The sequence below is a fragment of the Carcharhinus amblyrhynchos genome, chromosome 1 (assembly GCF_965287045.1).
Source record: "Carcharhinus amblyrhynchos chromosome 1, sCarAmb.v2.hapA, whole genome shotgun sequence".
NCBI lineage: Eukaryota > Metazoa > Chordata > Chondrichthyes > Carcharhiniformes > Carcharhinidae > Carcharhinus > Carcharhinus amblyrhynchos.
In genome coordinates, this window is record NC_137324.1 from 50516411 (window position 1) to 50538772 (window position 22362).

At 42.7% G+C, this 22362-nt stretch overlaps 1 protein-coding gene across 1 annotated transcript; it reads right to left on the reverse strand.

Moving 5' to 3' along the window:
• Nucleotides 1-1950: 1950 nt before the first annotated feature.
• Nucleotides 1951-20096, reverse strand: onecut2 (one cut homeobox 2). The gene is made up of 2 exons (XM_080197811.1): nt 18974-20096; nt 1951-2243 (listed from the first exon to the last, which is right to left on the reverse strand). The coding sequence occupies exons 1-2, from the start codon at nt 20094-20096 to the stop codon at nt 1951-1953; spliced, it is 1416 nt and encodes a 471-aa protein (XP_080053937.1).
• Between the last annotated feature and the right edge of the window lie 2266 nt (nt 20097-22362).

Sequence of the window (22362 nt, forward strand, 5' to 3'; positions counted from 1 at the left end):
AATATATTAATATTGCATGAAATGCATTAATTTACAAAAGATTAAATCATCAAAATTATAAATTAGAAGCTATATTTCACTTAAATTATCCAAACTTGAGTAGAACCATTGGCTATGTTGAATACTTGCTAAATATATATGGCTGAGATCACGGTAATGTTTTGTAGCTAATGTAATCAACATTCAGTTAAAAAAAAAGCCCTCCCATATTTAGTTACCTTTACTGAGATATAGGAGTGGGTTACTATCTTTGGTAGAGGTGTTTAATCTTCACCCTAACATCTTGTGCTTGGAGCCATTTGGATCCATTGGTTGGTATCCTGTTCCATTGGAATCGCTAATTGGGAGGAAATTGTGAAACCGAGTGGGTACTTCCCTCTCTCAATAAGACGAACATTGAAAGACAGGCCAATTGTGCGAACAGCACTCAACTGTAATGCATAAAAACTACAAACAGATCCATGTCTCTGTGAAGCTGACTTTGGTTGAAGCGGAAGAGGTTTTCTGTTGTTCTGTACAACGTTTCTGAAAAACTGCATAGGCACACGTTAAAGACAATATTCAACTTTAAGAGGCGGCGAGTGTCGTCAAATGAAGCAGCAATGATCCGTGGCATTGCTCCCTTGTTGTTGTTATTTTTCTTATTAACCCTTTCATAACTCTGCTTCCCAAAACGACTAAGACAACCATTGAAACACAGTGCGTACGTTGTTTCCTGACGTGCTTCTTTTGTTTAAAAGTTTGTTGCAGAACAATTAGGTGCAGAAAAAAGTTTCTTTGGTTTCGATTTAATAATAAATAGAAAAAAAAAGTATCAAGTGTCTTCATGAGAGTCTTTAAAGCCTTTGGCTTGCCTTTGAACACATCAGTGGTGTTCTTAGAAGGCCTGTTCAGTGGTGAATGTGCACATGTTTGAAGAAGGGATGATGACGTTGTGTTTCAGAAAAAATAAAGCTATTTAATGTTTGTGCTTCTGCACTCACGATGGGCAGCCCTTCCCCCCACCCCCCCAACCCGCCTTTTACACATGGGCTACTCAGTGCGTTTGCAGTAGTAAACCAGTGTTGGCCAAAAATAGAATATAAGTATCGAATAGAATGGATGCATAGTAATCTACAGCTATTAAGACAAACAGTATTTATTCTTCCTGCAAACAACTGCCTTCTAAACCTAATGGCCCTGGTATCTTCTGAAAACAAAATGAAGCAGACCACATGAATGGGTATTACAAAATCTCAGGAATTTGATGATTAGAAGGAATGTGCTTGAAGGTTGTGCTTGCATTCCCACCACCAACAGCTCCACCCAATGGATGAATATAGCAGTGAGGGCACGTTTACCAGCATCATTCAAAATTTGTGTTGTGTTAACGACAGACTGAAAGTCTCTGAAAATGATTTTGATATTTTGTGCTTGCATACTTACCACTAACAAGCCCATTCTTAAACAGCCTGATTAGTGATGAGATTGCATGATTGTACAAAATGTTTTCCAATAATTCTACTGAGGCTTCTATTTAAAAATAATCAAAATGAGTGGTCAATTACTTTCAGTGTACTAATTTACCGTATCAAAAATCACTGCATATCATTGCCAGAAACTGATAACTGAAATCAACTCATTATCTAATGATTATTTTAGCACAGTCAAAACTTCTCAGGCAAAGCACTAGACATATTATTGCTCAGCAACATAGCTCGTTGTGCCATGTCTGATGATCTCTGGAAATTCACCAAGTAGACTCTCAGCTTCGTTGTCAGTTTATAGCAAGGACTCCAAATTGATTCAAGGGGAAATCTTAAGCCAGACACATTAAGAAATATGTGTCTGTCCTTTAAAGGTTTGAATGTATTGATCAAGATTGTGCTTATGCACTCACCACTGAACAGCCTCTTCAAAAGCAAAAAAAAAGGTGTTGAGTTGTGCCCTGTTCAGGTGCACTGTCCTCAATCATGCTTTGGTACAAGTGCTTGAGGTCGACGATGATGCCCCTGGGCTCGACATGGCTTCGTCCTGCCATTTGTCCAAGCTTCGCCTCCGGGCGTTCATAAAGAAATTACTGACGGTGGTCAACTCCAGACCAAGCTGTTGTGAGATCGTGAGTTGCATCTCCTTGGAAGGGCGTTTATTTTCCTTGAAAATGGCAAAAAGAGTTCGGCGTTGGAGGTCAGTGAAAACTAGCCGTGGCTTCTTTGGTGTATTGCTCTTCTCTTTGTTCTGTTCTTGTTCTTTGCGTTTACACGCTGGGATAGAAAAAAGAAAAGAGAATAATGTTGAGAATTTATAGAAACAGACTGACTCTAGTTTATTTCTCCAATAGTGAATCTTCTATAAAATATCATATTGCTTTCTTTGAGGTTTAGAATTACTCAATGCGTTTTGGGAAGGGGGTGGGGAGCTAGGGTGGAGTGGAAATCAACTGATGGCAACAAACATGGAAATTATCAAGGTTCTTATTTTGTTGACCAGTGTTCTAACTGTTTGATTGCAAAACATGTCTGTGCTAAGGTAAAACCTAAGTACTGCAATAAATGTGTGCACTGATTACTACACAATGATTCCCTGTGTGTTTTGTTTTATTCTTTTAATTATCTTATTCTCTTTTAACGGTTCTCAGTCCTGCTCTTGGACATACTCTAAGGATGTTGAGTGCTCTCTGTACCCTGACTACTAATAATGTTTAAGCAATAACTCTTCTAGACTTATCAATGAATTGTTGACCAAAATCCAATATTATTTTCTCCTAAAATTCTCCTAAATTCTCTCCGGAGTTGAGGGGGTTGAACTATGAGGAGAGGCTGGATAAACTAGGCTTGTACTCGTTAGAGTTTCGAAGAATGAGGGGAGATCTCATTGAGACATATAAGATGATGAATGGGATGGATAGGATAGAGGTGAAGAGGCTCTTCCCGCTCAGAAAGGACAGTCGGACTAGAAGGCACAGCCTCAAGATAAGGGGGGGGGGGTTAGAACGGAGTTGAGGAGGAACTTCTTCACTCAAAGGGTGGTGAATCTCTGGAATTCTCTGCCCGTTGAAGTGGTGGAGGCTGCCTCGCTAAATATATTTAAGACACGGGTTGATAGGTTTTTGATAGGCAAGGGGATTAACGGTTATGGGGAGAGGGCGGGAAAGTGGAACTGAGCCACGACAGATCAGCCATGATCTTATTGAATGGCGGGGCAGGCTCGAAGGGCTAGATGGCCTACTCCTACTCCTATTTCTTATGTTCTTATGTTCTAAAGCCCAACATTAATAATTTCCAAGAATCACTAGATAATCACTGTAAGTGGGAAATGTGGCTAGCTCCAATCACGCCACCTACTTGCCTCCCACACTGCTCTAGTTCTGGTATGATACACCTATTGGTGCAGATTCTGCAATCAGCGTTGAAGCTTCGGTGCTCACTGCTGATCTTGAAAGATGCTGCTCACAAAGTGGTCTCTGCGAATCTGCCCTGTCCTGACATTAGTTTGAATTTGAGGCCAGGTCAAGGAGATTTCCAGGCAGCTCGCAACAATGATGTCACCAAATTGGGTAAGCAGCCAATCACATTGAGGTATTCTCACAGACAGCAAAGAAGACAGGTGGATTGATTAATCTTTATTTTTAGTATCATTTTGCGCACAGAAAATAAAATTGCACCTGGAATTTAAGGTAAATTTAAAGGAAAGTTTATTTATTAGTGTCACAAACAGGCTTACATTAACACTGCAATGAAGTTACTGTGAAAGTCCCCTAGTCGCCACACTCTGGTGCCTGTTTGGGTACACTGAGGGAGAATTTAGCATGGCCAATGAACCTAACCAGCACATTTTCGGATTGTGGGAGAATCAATTGTGAGCACCCAGAAGAATCCCACACATTTTGATGCATTTGAAACACATCAATGGTGTTTTTAAAGGGCCTGTTCAGTGGTGAATGTGCACATGATTTGATTTGATGATTAGAAGGAATGTGCAAACTTCACACAGACAGTGACACAAGCTGGGAATCGAACCCGGGTCCCTGGCATAGTGCAGAACTAACCACTGTGCCACCATGCTGTCTGAAGATGGAAGTAAGGTGGAGGCTAAATTAATGTAAACAAACTTAACTTCTTAAAGAAAAATTTGGATTTGTTTTATCACAATGGAAAAATGTGACAAAACACAAATATAAACATAGGTTTGCAGTGCAATAGAGGTTGACCAAGTATATTCAGAATCATAGAGTCCCTACAATGCAGATGGAGGCCATTTGGCCCTTTGAACTTGCAGCAACAACAATGCCACCCAAGCCCTATCCCCATATTTTTACCCTATTAATCCCCCTGACATGCTGAACATTTAGCGTGGCCAATCAACCTAACCCATACATTTTTGGACTACAATAGGAAACTGGAGGAAACCCACACAGGCATGGGGAGAACATGAAAACTCTACTCAGACCGTGATCCAAGCAATGATTGAACCCAGGTCCCTGGCACTGTAAGGCAGCAGTGCTAACCACTGTGCCACCGGGCCACCCCATAGTAGGCTTGATATATTGTTAAAAACAGTTACACACACTCAACAAGGTGTCACTTTTTCAAAGGTTTTTATGGTGAGGAATAGCTTATAAATGGAAGTTTTCATGGGTTCAGTGATATCTAATCGATTGCAATTTGTGGTCACTTCAACAGTGCACCCTATTAAAAACATTCCAGCCATTATTTTCAATCAAGCACAAATGGGCAGCCAATAAAAAAGCTAGCCTAGCTAGCAATGCCTAGGGCCAAAAAGAAAATTTCTTTTCAAAATCCAGGAGCCTATGGATCAAATCCCCTTACTTCCAGAGATTTTTCAGACGACTTGTTTCTGGAAACAAAACATGAATTGGCCTGAAGTCTACCAGTGGGTGACTGTGTATGGGCGTCACAAAGGAGTCAAGAGGCTTCATATCTGGCAAATGCTCTCTCCCATCTGCTGAGATTGCACACTCTTAGAGATGGGAAAATGATGTAATAAACATAGGAAAATGACTGACGGGAAGAGGCCAGCAGGTCCATCATGTCTGCGGAAGAGGCTTGGCGGCTGGAGCAGCCTGACTAAACCCAACACCCTTAATCCTGACAGCCTAAGACTCTGAAGAATTGTCCCGAGGGAAGAGGGAGAAACACATGGGGTTTCTTAGATTGGATCTGGAGTCTGTTCCGGATCAGATTTTGCAGCTGACCTTGGGTTTGGAATGGGTAAATTTAATCCCTTCTTTTTCCCTGCCGGGGCGCGTTTGCAGCGAGTAATGTTCAGCTTTTGCGGTATGCTCGCCCAATGATCCATACTGACAAGGTTTATTTACTGAGCAGAATGGATGACGAACCGTCCCCATTGAAGTATATTCCAGCATTGCTTAGCGCCTTCAGCAGTGGTATGAAGAAAATAGTGCGAATGGTTTTACTTCGTTTTCAAGGGTATTTGTGCACCAATTCCAATTCATCTTACCAACATTAAGATAAAACACAACACACAAAGGGAAGCAGACTATCTGATGAGGCGAAGCACAACCAAAATGTCAACGTCACCGTTCTTACAAATACCGTTTTATAGCAGCCTGCTGTAAGGAGCATTTTCAAGGGACCGGCTCTCTTGTAGGACCTGTCCGCGGTGCTGAACTTACTTCCGCAATTGGATGCAATTGTTCCTTTTATCCCTTCCCTTTACTTAAACTGATAGTATTACATATATCTCCCGCACTGAATGCTAAATACAATATCTGCGGAGCTTCCAGGAAACGTAATTGCAATTGATTTTTAATGTCAAAAATGTAATATTTCACCACTCCCAGCGAGTGTCAAGGGTCTATGACCAGGAGATGGCAGCGTTGCACATACAATGCTCAATTACAGCACTGCAGCAGCAGTGTGCAAGCCCAAGTGAGCACAGGCATAACTACAGAACATTATTTTACATTTATGATTGACAAACAGAGTGAATAACTAACCTGAGTTCAAAGGACCGCATGACATCTTATGGGCTTTACGAGTAACCGCGAAGCTGCAAGAGATGTTAACCACACACAAATCCTCATTTCAGTTTCCGACCGAAACCGCACTATGAGAAATGTTAGAACAAGATTTGAATTCCGAATCACCCTTGAATAATTCAGATGAAAAATCATAGTTCCGGTTGCCTGACCTCTGGTAGCATTGACTTGGGGCAGCAATCTAGTTCCTCTCCAGTGGGCAGCAAGATTCCGCCAAGGTGGCAGAGTCCATGACAAAACCCTAGCTATGACTGCAACACTATATTCTGCCCCCTCTCCTTTCCTTCTCTCCTATGCACTCTATGAACGGTATGCTTTGTCTGTATAGCACGCAAGAAACAATACTTTTCACTGCATACTAATACATGTAACAATGATAAATCAAATCAAATCTCTTTCTCTCCAGCCCTGGTGGTGGTAGGAGGAAGGGGGTGGGGGGGGGGGCTTCTTGAACTTCCTCCTTAAATGTACTTGGCCAGGCTTTCCATTAGCTGGCCCAGCTGCTGGCCATTCTCTGCCAGCCTCAGCGCCCGCTCTGCCACCGTGCCCTCTCAGTCCTCTGCAGCATTTCTTCATTGACGATGCGATGCCCAGGATCTTACGTGGGACAAGACTGGCGAAGGAGATGCAGTTCCAAGTCTCTGTTGATAGTGTTGGCTGTCTAGACCCTGTGGAGCCACTGAATGTATGCGCGGACTCGATCTCCACACTCCCTATCGGCTGTCGGCATTGAAGCCCATCTTATCTGACCATTTTTACTCCAATTTGGACTGGGCTGAATTTCAACAAGTATAGGTGCATTGTATTTAGGCAGCAGCATCACTGTTTAAGAGTTTGATTAACTACAAAGAATTATATCAGTCTACATACATCAAGAACGTCAACACTAGTCAACTAATCAATATGGTTATCGGTTATTGATCAATTCCACCAGTAAAGCTAGTCGATGGCGTAACTGCAATTAGTGAATAAGTTATTCCTAACATGATTGGGTGACAGTGAGTAAACATTGAAGGCACTTATTATTCAACACAGCCGGCCCTCGGAAATCAACGAGCCGCCACCATTAATAGACTAAACTACAGTGACACTAGGAAATAGAAATAGGGACTCGTGTAGGTTGTGTATTTTGTTGGTCACCACTCAACTCGTTAATGAGCCTAAGTTATTTCAGAAGCTGACTATCGTTGGCAGCAGACGGGAACTAATAAAACACCACCAGCTAAATGAGCTCACTCAGGTCAACTGTGCATTTTCGAGAGAGAAAAGAATCGCCTTTATTTCTAGTTTCTCTGCTTCTCAATTCCTGATATCAAAAGCCCTCGGTACTTCCATGTTTATGTTGGAACCTGCACACATCCCACATTGTGCGGCCTCACAACGGAGCTCAATTCCCTCCTTATCTAAAACGTTTGAATGGACCCATCATATACTAAGCTGATTTTCCTCTAAACCATATCTGTCACTGCAACACTATATTCTGCACCCTTTCTTTCTCCCCGTGTACTTTATGAATGGTATGCTTTGTTTGTCTAGTGCGTAAGAAATAATACTTTTCATTGTATCCCAATACATGTGACAATAATAAATCAAATCAAATCAAATTCACGCTATCAGCAAGAGGTAACGGGATAAGTGATAAAGAGTGGAACCTCCGCACCCGCTCTTTCTAACGCAAAGTCACGGAGGTCTGAGGTCAACCGTAGCATCTCTACCGCCGTCTCAACTGAGAAACAGCGAACTCAACACAGAACAGGGTTGCAAACTAGAATAGGCTTGCTCTTTCGAGCTCAGCTCCTCTCACTGTCTTCTCCCAGTTTCACCGCGGCAAAGGTCGCTTCCACGCACACAAAAACAGATCCTTTTCAGTAGAATTAAATATGAAATAATTCCAGAGATTCTTCAAGCTGGAGTCTGGAAACTATGATTGCCCATGTCACCGTAGCAAGAAAGTGTTTCCAACAGAATTTGTCCCTGTGATTGTGCCGGGAGAAGAGGAAAAAAAGATACTCACAAAATTCCGGCAGGAAGAGACAGGGATGGGAATGGGATGGATGGTTCATCCTATCCAAAATTCCCCATCTCTCTTCAACGTTGCGGATCCTGAGGTTTCGAGTTATTTGTATGCAACTCTACGCATTTCCACTTGATGCTGGCGGGCACCTGGGACAATTCACCCCGGGAAAAGAAACAAATGTCAGGGCTAAGACTCTGAGCCGGATTGGGGTTTGACCTCGGCGGCGAGCGAACAAGCGTGTCAGCAACCCCAAACATTTGCCGCAGAGCTTCGCGGCGAGAGAGCCCCGGCGTTAAAATCGCGCCTGAACTGGGTGGTGATCATTCTTCTGATATGAAAACCCGAACCCCGACCAAGGAGAAGGCACTCGCGTGTAAACAGTCTCGAAAACAAACTAAACAGCCAGCCTTGTCAACACTCAGCGTTAACAAGAACGCTAATAAGAAAAAGATAGCTCCTCTTACGCCATCCAATTAAACAGTTAATCAATCAGGCAGTCGATTAATTACACTTTTTGGCTGTCACTCGGCACCTGTCGGGGTAAGGTGCTACAAGACATGGGTTCTAATTTTACTCATTCTTACGCGTGAGCCTATTAATAAACATGTTTACATAGTACTTTGCTACTCTTTTTTTGTATAGTCATTCTAGGACACTAACCCGAGGCGGGCACACGCCCAGCGCCCATTAATTGACCATCAGATATTAACTAACATCTAATGGTTGAAAACCATGCAAGAAGGTCACGTATTTCAACAGGAAAGGTATTTTGCTATTGACACTTTCCCCCAACCCCATCCCAATGCCCCTCGGGGGGGGGCCTTTCCCGGAATGATTTAATTAATTCCAGGCCAATGGTAAAATATATTTTAAATATCGTTTTAATAAAATAATCGCAAATGTTTGGAACTGTCCCGTCTAGAGAGGCTGGGCTGTAAAAGCTGTCGAAATGATGTATGCTTTTAAACGCATCCTACTACAGTTATACAAACGATCTTGTTTTGAAACTACCGGATTCGCGGTATTATATGTTTGGAAGGTTTCACTAAAGTTGTCCATGTGTCAAATTTTGCAACATTTCCCCCAGTCACATTATCGCATCGCATGTGTATTTTGAACGTGCTTCGGTGTTTTACACATTTTGAACAGTTTCACTAAAATACAAATGTCCTTATTCGGGAAAGGAGTCTCCTGCTATTCGCATCCCTCAGTTTCGGAAATGCGCTTGAAATGCTGGTCCATACATTGTGTAACACACAGCAAAGCAGCAGAAACACGTGTCGATGATATAACAGTATTCAGCATGGGTAAGCAAGCACACATTTCTTAGTCAGACTCAATAGTCAAAAAAATCAATCCGATGACGCTGCCTAAACGCTAATTATAACCTCTGATGTGGCAATTAATTAATCTCGCTCCCTAACAGGGCCTAAACGACACACATGACATCCCTGTGCACTACTGTGAAAAATACAAAAGCCAAGACGCGCGGGATAAAGCAATCTGCATATCACAGTGTGAGAGTACTAACCCCTATAATTTCCCAACAATCTGCAACCACAGAAATCAAAGAAATCAAGTAGCAAGTACCAACGGTGAACCTTGCCCTTTGTACTCAGTGGAAGACTGATAAACCCATTATAACTGGAACAACACTCCTTAAATTGTTTGTTTTGTTCTTTTGTTCAAATCAAATGCCGCTCGTTCTTGAAACTAAGCGAAAAAGTGCAATGTTTACTTGTTAGTTTTTAGTTTAAAATTCAGATCTTGAATACTGAAGTTTTAATCGTGAAAAAAAATCTATGTTTATTATACTAAGTCTCAAACCTTGCAAAAAGCCGCAGCATTTACAAAACAATGACCGCTCGAAGTTTTAATTTCTCAGCGTTTCCGTTTCACCAAAAGCAAATTAACCTTTTATAGGATCCTGGGCCGAAGCATGTTTCGATTGTGTACTCCTGCTCAGGTTCACTGCTGGAGGAGTGGTAACCCCTAGCCTGCGATTATTTCCCCCCTCAACTCCGCCCAATTTGAGACCAAACGACTAAATAGCTTCTCCCCCACCACGACATTATTTGTTAGAAAATTTCTGTCAATGTGATCTGGTTTGTTTGTGAGAACGCTCCTCCAAAGGCTCGGGGTATATATAAAAAAAAGACTGGCAGCGTAGAAAATGCATTGATAACAATATTGTATTAAAGAGGTTTGTTGTATAATTAATTGCATGCAAAACTTCACTGCAGCGTTAATGTAAACCCTGCTTGTGACTAATAAATAAATTAACTTCTTAAACTTTAAAAACATAAACTCCAAACATTGGCTCTTTTCTCTCTTCACAGATGCTGTCAGTCCTGCTGAGTTTCTCCAGCATTTTCTGTCTTTGTTTCAGATTCCAGCATCCGCAGTATTTTGCCTTTATAATTACGATTTTTTTTGAAGTTCCTATTATCTTCGCCCAGTCGCTCGCACATTTTTTAATCAAAAGTGCGAAATAGCAATCTGTCAATTTTTTAATAATCCCAGTGGTAAATGAATAGGGTTGCAGTACGATATCTTTGTGTCCCTGCCTTAGTTATGTAACGGCTGCACAATCTTTTTTTTGTTGTCGAACGATTTGGTTCGAGCTCAATTTAGATTTTCCGTCCATCTCTCCGTAATCCGTCTGCGATCTGTCATGCCACCTCCGTTAATCTGCGTCGGTCCCCTCTGCCTGTCCGAGTTGTCTCTTTTTCTCGCACTCGTCCCTTTGTCTTCCTCTATACGTGTGTCGGCGAGATACCTTCTGCCTCGCTTGATTACACTCGCACGTTCATTATAACATGCTGTTATGTGAGGCGGCGTCTCCATTCCTGTAAGTTGCTGTAGTGTAACATAACTTTTTAAACCGTACCCGAGTTCAGAAGACACGGATTACGAAACCACGATCCCATTAGGATTACGAAAGAAGAGAAATCAATAGTGCTTCTAATTAGCTGTAAAATTAAATAGAGCAGCCTGGAGTAACCAACAAATGCCCCCATCCCCTTCTCTGGCTTGCTCCTTGTTAATGATGTCGGTTTGAAAATATTGGCCATTCAAATCAGACTTGCATTGGCGGATCCGGAATGTTATGACCGTCACGTATTCATATAAACGAGGGGAACAAAAGGGGAGAAAAGAAAACCCAGGACTCACGAATATATTGACACATTTGTGTTTACATCTTATTTAAATGTAAAGCAACCTGCGTCGAGCCCGACACAGCCTTTGACGCTAACACGTTTTACGCTGAGCAAACGGCTTTTCCCACAGTGCTTAAATGTACAACATATTAAATTAAGTATCGATCGCATGACTTTCCTCCACCACTTTTTATTGGGGTATGGTTTCTAAACAGAAATCATGATAAAATGACATCCAGTACAAGAAGCAATTGGATGAGCACCTGAAACACCATCGCACACAAGGCCCACAGACCAAGTGCTGGGACCAAAAAGAAAAATGCTGGAAAACCTCAGCAGGTCTGGTAGCATCTGCCAAGGCTTTGACAAAAGGTCACATGACTCGAAACGTCAGCTCTTTTTTCTCCTTACAGATGCTGCCAGGCCTGCTGAGAATTTACACCATTTCTCCTTTTGGATTCAGATTCCAGCGTCCGCAGTAATTTGCTTTTATCAAGTGTTGAGATTGGAATAGATAGATGTTCGATGGCCGACAGACACGATGGGCCGAAGGGTCTCTCTTTGTGGTATAAAGCTCTGCTATGACTCTAGGATCTAAACACATAGCTTTAAAGGGCGTGGCATTACAGTGAAATCTGCTAACAAAATATAATAAATGCGCCTGTTGAGTCTTGATGCTTTCAGTTCTAAATTATTTGTTAACTCTCCCTCGACAGGCGGGAAGTCCGAAATGAAACAAAATAATGAAGTGATGTATTTCTATTACTGACTTACTAAAATATATATTGCAGGATGTACGTTAAAGGACAGAAAAAAATGCGTGAATTTGTGAAATACTCAACAAAACAAGCATGTGACATACAGAAAATTGAACTATAATACAATGTTCCATCATAATGTCTAAATGTTGCCTCTCTGACAATATATATTTAGATCCTGTATGTAACTATACACCTAAAGTGAACGATGTGATTGAGTGACAAATTATCTTAAGATTATACTTCATGTACATTGTGAATTCCAGAAATGGTGTATATTATCTCTCACATATATTGATTTCAACTGGCATGCGCAGTAGACGACCTATATAACACATGCCTAGAATCTGCAATGTATACAGAATTATTACAAAGTAAAATCACACAAGGATTAAATGCAATAAGATGCCAGAATGTCCGCTGGAGCGTTCACGATCTATCTTGCTGCATTGCCCTACAATGAAAGTCCTTGTGGTAATAATGCCCCTCTGTCATTGTCTGCCCTGTCTGTGTCTCCTGCTTGTGGAACACTTGTTTTAGGTGTTCTTGTATTTCCCAGCAGTAACAAATCGAATGACAATACAGTATTAAAAAGAACAGCATCCGGGTAAACAGTAAATCTATGCAAGAGCTTCTTTAAACGTGCGGTTTCCTTAAAGGGAAAGGCTGGATCAATGCCGATCGATGGCGAAGGTTTTCCCTATTCCTATATCAAATGAATGTCGCTGCTGATGAAACCTCAAATGGGGAGCTTCACTGAGCGACTTCGCCATTGTTTTTTACTCGGGTTGTGACAAAATGAAAATCGATGTCAGCGAGTCACCAATATCACAGATAAGACAAAGGTTTGTTTGCACTAATCTGGTGATGAGGGAGCAAAGTTCCTTATGATCCAGCTCTTGGAAAGAAAGAGGAAATAAAACAGAAGTTGGAGCCCCGCCCGACAAACGGAGAGGGATTGACAATCGGAAGCACGTTTCGCCAGCAATTTCGAAATTAAGAAATGAAAATAAGCGATCGACAGAAAGCCCCAGAATTCATTCAGAACTGGAGCGTGGAGAAGGCGACATGGACAAAAAACTTGCCCCTGCGACATAAATCAATCCTGAAAAGACTGTCGAGTTTGTCAGAATAAACACAGGCTGATCTTTATCGCGAAATCTTCAATGTCAAGGATAGAACTAAATTCTACATGAAGAGGCGCATTATCTTAATTCGCCTAAGATTGTGATGTTAACGTAATGTGATAAGGACTTGACTCCACTCTACACTTTTGAACTGCACTCTACTGTTTTTAATGCAAGTATTTCTTTAGGAATACGTTTTAATTATCTCACCTTGTGCACAAACAAGTCCAGGACACAGTGTATGTAAAGTCAAGCTGTGCAGCTGTGTTGGGTCAGAGTTAAGAAACTGACATTAGCACAATACCGGGGCCATCTATATAATACATTCAGTTGTTTCCTCAGATTGTGTTACATGTCCTTGTGATAAGGGAAGATCCCGGGAGGACAATAAATATCGATATATAATTATGCCATTAAAATTTGTATATAATGCATAGCCCACGTGCATAATGTTTGACATCGCTCCGCTCTGCTTAAAATGCCAACCGTTTCGTTAAATAACACCAAAAGGCTGCAGCAAAGAGATATTTGTAAACAACTCTGAACGGATGCGTTCTATTTTTGAAAATTAATCTTTGGTTATATAATTCGAAAATGCAAATCGTTTCTATATGTGGCTCCAATTACATGTTTAACACATTTTTGTGGATTACATACGGTACAGTTCCAGGCATTTCATGACAAATTAATATATGGGTACTGAAAGAGGTGGTTTTAAAAGGTCAAAAGAATTTCAAACAATTAATAATGGCTTGTATTGGAAGAATAAACAGAACGTCAGTTGGGCGGTAGGAAGGAGCAGGTTAGCGCAGGGAATCTACATTTGTTGCAATGAAATATACATCACACACACATTTTGAACAAGGTGTATCAGGCTGTTCTAAAATTATGCAATAGACTATATTTTCCAAATTTGGGGGCGGCCGATTATGGATACTATAAATAGAATATAGGAGGGGCTAAATGACCGACACACAATCTGTAATGATCAAGCAAGGTTTTGTATTAAGTGGATGGATGGAATAAATTCTGTTCACGAATCAAAATAATGTTTTTTTTTAACATTTCGAATCTAACAGGCAGATTATTAATTATCAGGGTACTGATCATTTCTATGCCATTTGTGAAAAGAATCAGAACAGATACGCCCAAGTCTTCGCTGAGGTTTCTGTACCAGTATTAAATAATATTGCATACAGCATTTGGAAACTAACTGTCTTCAGTTTTACAGGATGACATGAGGGCAGAGTTCGCCCCGCCCCCTTCTCCAGCATAAATCGTTTTTACACTGCCGCCCGATTCTTAACGATACCTATTTGGAAGTCCCAGAAGTATCTAATTAATGCTTAAATGTAAGAAGTTTAAACTGAGGCTTGCCGGAATCTGGATTTAATCAGGGCTTTGGAATGCAATCTGCATGCTGCTGGAGCGTTTAAGGAACCAGCGAAGTTGCCACATACCAGCTGTTCATCTGAATTGCATCTTTGCTGTGCTAATTACGTTCCCGTCACTTAAATATTCTTCTGCGTGCATTTGAAGTTTTGTAGCAAGATAAGCTTTAATTGTAGAATATTTGCATATTAAGATCAGATGGAAAGATAGTAAAAAAACTTGGCTGGATTTGTTTGGCCGGAGTATTGATTATAATTTTAAGAAATTAATTTAGGTTGGAGTGCAAAACTGTCGCTCAACTCACGTGTGATTATCAATCTCGACTCTTGATAACCCCAACTTCGCCTTTGCAAAAGAAATAAATCATCGAGAAGAATGATTAAAGGATCTTTTCCCCTCTTGTTAAAAGAAGTCGATTTTCTGTCTGTATTATCGTGCTAACAAAATTGCTTTATGAATATTCTGGTGAGATTCCTTAATTCGCTACCTGCCCCACATTGGCCAAATGAACAATAACACCTTTAATCGTAATACAAAAACAGGCAAAACAAAATCGATCCTAAAATATATAGTACTACGGTTAAAAAGAACACGTGAGCTATCGTTGTCATTGGCTGTGCAAACGAAATGCCTTTGAAACAGGGGCGAGGGGGGAGCTCAAACTATCAGGAGACAAAGGGAATATAGTGTGGACGACAATGCCAGGAAGACTCTGGCAGCTTTACTGGAACAACGTCGGATCAGGTTCCAAATCAATGTCTAACCGGGTCTTCAGGTTTGTGTTATTGTTACCAGCATTAATGCCCTTTTAATCTTCTAAAGATTATCCTCATCGATCCACGTCCATAGACACAGATTTTTTTTATATAGTGACATAACCACATTATTGAAATGCTGTGATAAAAATAAATGCTACGGTTGCATATCTTTCCTTCCAGTCCGCCTCCTACACCCACCCCCCCCACCCCCACACACATCTTCCCTTGCCCTGAGTGCTCTCAGGAATCCTTTTGCATTAATGAATATTAGGGAGGTGTTACTCTTTCACACCAGGGGCTGCCAGAGGCAAACATCAGGAGCTAGGGAGGGTTTCAATTATTAATTTGCCAATTGCAGCGCCAGCCAACGAATAACTGGCCCCAGTGACTGGAAACAGAACCACGGGATTAACACAAACACACTGGTGTCAGGGATGCGGCGAATTTATTGCTGGTGGGTAGGTGGGGTGGGGGGGGGGGGGAGGGCTGGGAGTGGGGGTGGCAGGAGCGGGGGGCGGGAGTGTCGGGGACTGTTCGACTTGTATTCGGCGTCCAGGCTCTGTTGTCTATCCTCAGTTAAGAAGCAGAATATTCATTCTCCTCCAGCAGGAGTTGGAATTATAAATCATTTATGAAGCCGTGGCGAGAGAGGAAGATAGTGGTTGACAAGGCTATCAGCTCCAGCGGTGAATAAGTGCCCAGATTTTTGCCTAGTTAAAACCAAGGCAAGGGTGACGTTGCAGCTAGCAACCGGCCGTGCAGAGATTTTAATTAATAATTCATATCTGCGGCTTCTGGGCTTCTTCTCAAAGCACTGCCAGTAAGCATATCATCTCTTTGGGCAATGTTTTTGATTTTAGGAAAAGAAAAGGAGAATTCAGCTACGGCAGGAAAACCCCCCCTCCCCTCCCCCATCCTTTTAACAAATAAAATGTTTCAAAAATTAGCAGCGACATCGTTCAAAGGAAGATCTCACACTCTGCTCGCCTCAAGTGGGCTGGATGAATTGTTGTTGTCCCTTTGCTCTTTTAATCTCCTGCTCTGCCTTCGCCCGGAGTTAATGAAGTGTTGTGAGAATATTGTACTTTGCGATTCGTGCTACAGCATGGTGGGGCAGCATCATCTGAAGTCGTTTATTCTATGGTAATGAACGCGGCAGGTTGATTCACATGAGAGGGGCTATTTAAAAATATATCATTGCCCAAGTTCTTGTTCTTTTGTTTTTGTTTGCGATTCAAATCAGCCGAGCAAAAAAAAGTTTAATTATTCAAATCAGGATTGATCGCGAGGGATGTGGAGTGAAATTATTTAATAATAGCGCAATCAAGTAACACAACTGCATTAAATGCGAATGCGAAATTGCAGTATGGTTGTTTTATTTTCTGTCAGCCCCTAATGCGTGGCTTTGTTTTATGGTTTGATGTTTTTGTTAGTTCAGCAATCATAGTGTTAGTCTTTTTAAACAAAACGAAAATATAATCAGAAACACGATTTGATAGGTAAACTGCTTCAAAATGTCTCTCCTACCGTTTGAAGTCGGGAGAATAGATAGACTAATAATTATAGCATCATTAAAACAGACCCAGGTTGCTCAACACCTATACATACCCATTGTATATACTTCATTCCCGTACGGACACTCGCCTGTTTTGATCTCAAATATCTCAACAGATTTGCCTGGCAGGGCATACTAAATGGTTCAAAATAATTCCATACCCACCCCTCCCTTCCGCGTATGTGTTGCAATCTTGAAAAACAATCAAATTTCTTACCCTTTTTTAGAAAGATAAAAGGATCTCCTAACCTTGTGATAAATTATATGATAAAGCATAAATGTAAGGGGAAAAATGTTTGCAGGCCGTCACGCACACAGTGCACCGCGGTATTGTGGCTTACTGCATCAGGATACAGTTATCAATTAAATACAAGGTAAAGCCAAGTTTAATTGGAAAAAGTAATTACAGCAATTACACCACGTGACCTCGGTATCCAACATCGCCTCTGATTTGTCCAAGCAGATATTGACAGCGGGCGACATGAAAACAAACACTGTCTATAATACACGGCTGTTAATGCTCTTCAGGTAAATAAACATAAACATGAAGTTTATATCTGCATGTTTTCTTATATATAAAAGTCAAGACATCGTACAGACCTGAGGTGCATTTTCCGCTGATCTGTGCTGGTAACTAATTCGTTGAAATACAACGCGAATCACTGATTGCACCCTCCTACCCCGCCCCCCCCCCCCTTCTACTTAAAACAGAATTACCTCCTCAGAATGTGCATATTCACTGGTGCGATCACGTTACGCAGTCCGATAAAGACATGCAATCGAGTTAGACATTGTAATGCATACTCCTTCCATTGTCCTTCTGGGGCGCGAAGGTTAAATGACTGGTCCCTGCGCCTTACGGATCAGGACGGAGACATTTTATCGGGGGAAAGTAAGAGCGAATTTTCCACATATATACTGAAATGAAATTAACTCTTGTGATGAATGCTCCCTCAATGTAATCAGATGTTAACTTCCACTCATTTGTTTTGTAGGGTGGTACCTATAATAAAGCCTTAAAGGAGATTTAAGGGGCAAAATGCCGTTGGTCGGCCTTTACATTTAGGAATGTTAATTGACTTTAATTGTCTTATGCAGTCCCTGGCTGCAAGCATGCACAATTTTATGCGTTCAAACAGACACAATGGGAAGGAGCTGAGATTGGAGAGGCAAGTGCCGACGCTAGAGGGCAGAGATGCGATTCCGCCGGCTTCCCACTCTCCACTGACACTGAATGGCTGGGATTCACCATAACAAAACGACCCTTCACTTATCACACCGCACTCTCTCAGATATTCGTTTAAATAGATGCAAAATAGCTCAGGGATTAGTTACAGGGCACCATGCAAATTTCTCCAGCCTTGAAGCAGCATTTAGACTAGTTACACTTTCCTTTACCCATTTGTACAGGGCAAAACACACAAGAAAAAAACCAGCGGCAGAATCCTGTCAAGAAATAATTGCGTTGCAGGGAAATGTTCCACTGCCTTTGAGAAGTAATCGTATGGTGTGAGAAATCGGTCCAATATCTCAAGTCCGATGCAGAGCTGAGGCGTAAGCGAGGGCGCAAACAACAATGGTTTGTTTTTTAGTTATTCCAGATCTCTACAACAGTTAAGAGAATAAAGGCTGCGGAGTTACAAAGGAGACCGTATGTGTGTATGTTTATGGGGGGAGGGGGTGATTCTCTCATGGATTAAACAGACTAGGATTTTGCATAGTGTAACTACGGCTGTTCATCAAACACCGGGGGTTGGGGGGGAGAGAGAGAATGAACGCTACATCCTTCAGTGGATTTTAAAGGTGCATTAATTGAATGGTAATCGGATGTTGATGCCGTTCCACGTTACTGTTGTGGGTGTGTCCTTCCATTGAGGGAATGTGGAATTGCCTCATTACAGAGCTATTGTGCGAACATCACACCAAGGGGAAGGCTGAAGTGAGAGCCGCAGTGGGTGCAATGGGGGAACCAGCACCTTTCAGTGCTGCTCACGGGTGCAGCTGACCACAAAGAAAAAGACAGCTCCAATCAATATCCCCTTGTGGTGGAACTAAGAGGATAGCAAATATTAACAGCAATGGTTGTTGGTTCCTCTGTCCCCTTACTGTTAGCCGCCCCCCCCACCCCCGTCTCAGTAGAAGTAAATAAACCAATTCCTCCCTTACAAACTGGAGCCACATTGCATTGTTCGCTCTTAACTTACCTGCAAGCCTTAAGGCTGACATTCTCTGGAACTCAGGTTCTTGCAGCCATTTCCACATCCGCCTGAAGGTCTCCCGTCCCGATTTAAGTTTACTCCAAGGTTTGGGGTTCCTTAAAAGGTCAGAGAGGGTGCCCTGCGAGCGGCACAGCACCCTCTGGGCGAAGATGGCCTGCGGGATGCTGTAGCGCTTGAGTTCCGCCGTGATTCTTTGTGCGACTTCTTTGGTATTAATTTCTTCCAGTTGAGCCGAGCTGTTGGGCTGGGAGCCCGAGGAGGAGGGAGGCCGATCCCGGCTCGAAGCCAACACGGGCCCGTGAGACTGGTGGTGGCTCGAGTGACCGTGGTGGTGGTGATGGTGGTGGTGCATGCCGTTCAGGTGAGGCATCATGCCCGCCGTGGGGGCGGCCAGCCCCCGGGACAGGTGCTGCTCGCCCCGGGCCAGCATGGCCGTGTGAGCGTCGAAGTTGGGGCCGGCCAGCATCTTGTCGTGGCTGTTGGAGCCGTAGCCCTGGATGCTCTGGTGGCTGTTGTGGATGGAGGCCAGGCCGTTCCCCAGGGGGTTGCTGGACAAGGGGGAGAGGCTCTGTGTCATCCCGGACATGTCCTTGTGGTAGGGGCCGTAGAGATTGTTCATGGCGGCGGGCAAGCCCCTCTCGTCCCGCATCAGGGTGAAGCTGCCGCTCACGTTGCCGGCCAGCCGCTGGTGGTGGTGGTGGTGGTGGTGGTGGTGATGGTGATGCGGGTGGTGGTGGTGGAACTTGTCCGACACGGTGGAGATGGGAGGCAGGGGCTGGAGTGGGGTCAGGGTGGTGTAGGTGCTGCTCATGCCCATCCCGGGCGGTGACTCGCACGACATGCTCATGGCCGGGTGCAGCGGGACGGAGAGCTCCGGCCGGTAATCCCCAGCCCCGTCCAGGATGGAAGCCATGCTGGAAACCATGGCAGATCTACTCGTCAGTTCCCGGTGAGCCGCTGAAACTGCCTGCCGCTGGTGACTGTTCATCAGATCGCCCGTGGATTGCTCATGGCTTATTCCACCATGCAAATTCCCAATGCTGTCCATTGTAATCTCCGGGTTCATGGTATATACTTCTTTGGCTATACATCTATACGCGTTGTTCATTCAGTCCATTGAAAAAAATCCTAATTGTTTCTTTCGGCTTGGCAATTTTTTTTGCTACATATATGCATGTATAGATGTCATATGTGCACATCCATATACACACGCACGCACACATATATGAAAAAAAAGATTAAAAAATGTTAAGGCCTCACGGGTTGCAAAGATCACCACCGATTCTCTGAGACGGGCCAGTGCTGCTTCTCGCCATGTCCGAACCTGTCCTCCTCCTACGTCGACTGTTTAGACAGCTGGAGCCAGCCGCGTTTCTCTTGGTTCAACCTAAATTGCTAAGCTCAGGGTGTGTGTGTATGTGTGTGTGTGTGTATGCGGGGTGGGTGGATATCTCTGATGGACAGCAGTCTGGAGCCTATAGCAGCCTCTCCTCCTCTCTTTCCGCCCGCCTGGTCAGAGAGAGCTCTGGGAGTCTTGTCCACTGGCAGCGGCGGCCAGGGGCGGGATGTCCGCTTATCAGCTCCGATGACGGGTTGTGTACAATCTGCCTCCCCTCCCCGACAACCAGCCTTCAACCACAGCAGTCTGAGCAGTTTCTTCCCTCCCCCCTTCTAAACAATATTAACTTCCGGGTTCCAAGTAAGTCAGCTTTCTCTTCTACTTTTAGCCCCAATGATTACTTTCTTACTCATTATTAGGCCCTCTGATTCGAGGTCTTTTTTTTATGGGTATGTGACACAAATAGCCATTTTTTAAAACCTATTTGCTTTAGACAATTTGACAACTGCTAATTAATTTGCTATGCTAATTTAACACTTTGAAACACAGAGAGAAGGCGCAGAATTAGTATTTGTAGCTTTACAATGTCTATATATGAATTTGATAACGCGTTTCTATTTAAGGAAACGACATTTTTAAATTTAAAAATATTTTTCACATTTTCCTGTCTGCGCATTTTGGAAATGTCCCGGATATATTGAATTAAAACCGTGAAAATGCCAATAAATGCAACGCTTCCCTTTTTTTAAACGCCCCACCCCAAAAAGACACTTTGAAATCCATTGCAATTTGTTGCACGCTACCGTCAGTTTTCCCCGTGAAACGTCCCCCAAACAATGCCATTGCATTTGTTTTTTTTAACCCCTCCTGGGTGAAATGTTCCATTTCTTTAGCAATGTGTTTTTTTTAAATGATGACGGTAGGCATCCCGGTTCTGAAGACTCCATTCAATTTTAATCACTCCTTCCCAATCTTCGGCCTGATAACTGCTGACAACAACTTATTTACCTCCAAAACATTCAGCAAACTTCACCGGCGAGTAAAGCCACAGACACCAGATCGAAGTGGTCTCCTCAATTTATTACATTTCGCCATAAATCTGTGGCTTGAAAAAGTATTATTGTTTTATGTTCTTCTGACATGAAGATAACATCTGCTCCAGTCAGGTTTCGGCTAGATGTAAATGATACAAGTTGTAAGCAGACTATAGATAAATCGTAAATCAATGTAGTCGCATCTTATTAATGATGTGCATAAAGTAACTGGATTTGAGAGGCAGTGGAAGAAAATACTGGCCTGCTTTTCTTTAAAAAAAAATTCAAGTAAGTTTGATTACTGTTGATTAAGATGAGACAAGACTTGTTAAAAATATGTTATTTAAAACGAATTGTTCTTTGAATCAAATATATTAGTTGGTTTATTTTCATACAGACTTGTTAAATTATCCATTTCCCTTTTCAGTGGGCGGCTCAGGGATGTGGGGTTGGGGGTGCTGTCACTGAGAGTAAGGAAGTTTTTTTAAAAAAAATGAAGAGAAGTCGGAAACCGTAGCCTAGCATTTACTCTGCTCTCCGTCCAACCCCCCCACCCGCCCCTCAAAGTGTTGACCTTGCAGAGAAGGTGGGGAGGTTGCGCAGATGTGCCCATTGTTCAAGGGGGCAGCAATTAAGGACAAGGGGATGGACAAGAGGAGCTTGAGATGCGTGACCCCGTTTCTTTTGATCATCCGTCAGAGCAGAGCAGCGGGCTCTGACGGATAAATATCCATTCGCTGAACGCTCAGCTGCCGGCAGAAACTTGCAAAAGAGGGAGAAGTTGTCAGGACGGTACCTGTTCTGTCTGTTCGTGCGGGTGGGTGGGGGGGGGAGTGGGGGTGGGAGGAGGAGAGATTGATTTTTTTCATGTTTCAACAATCGAACATTTTCAGTGTGTGTGTTTAAAAAAAACAAAGATTTGAATGCATCTCGTTGTGCGCCTAGCGTCAGTCACAATGTCAGTCACACTTCAGAAAAGTCACGCAGTGGCGAGGAGTGGA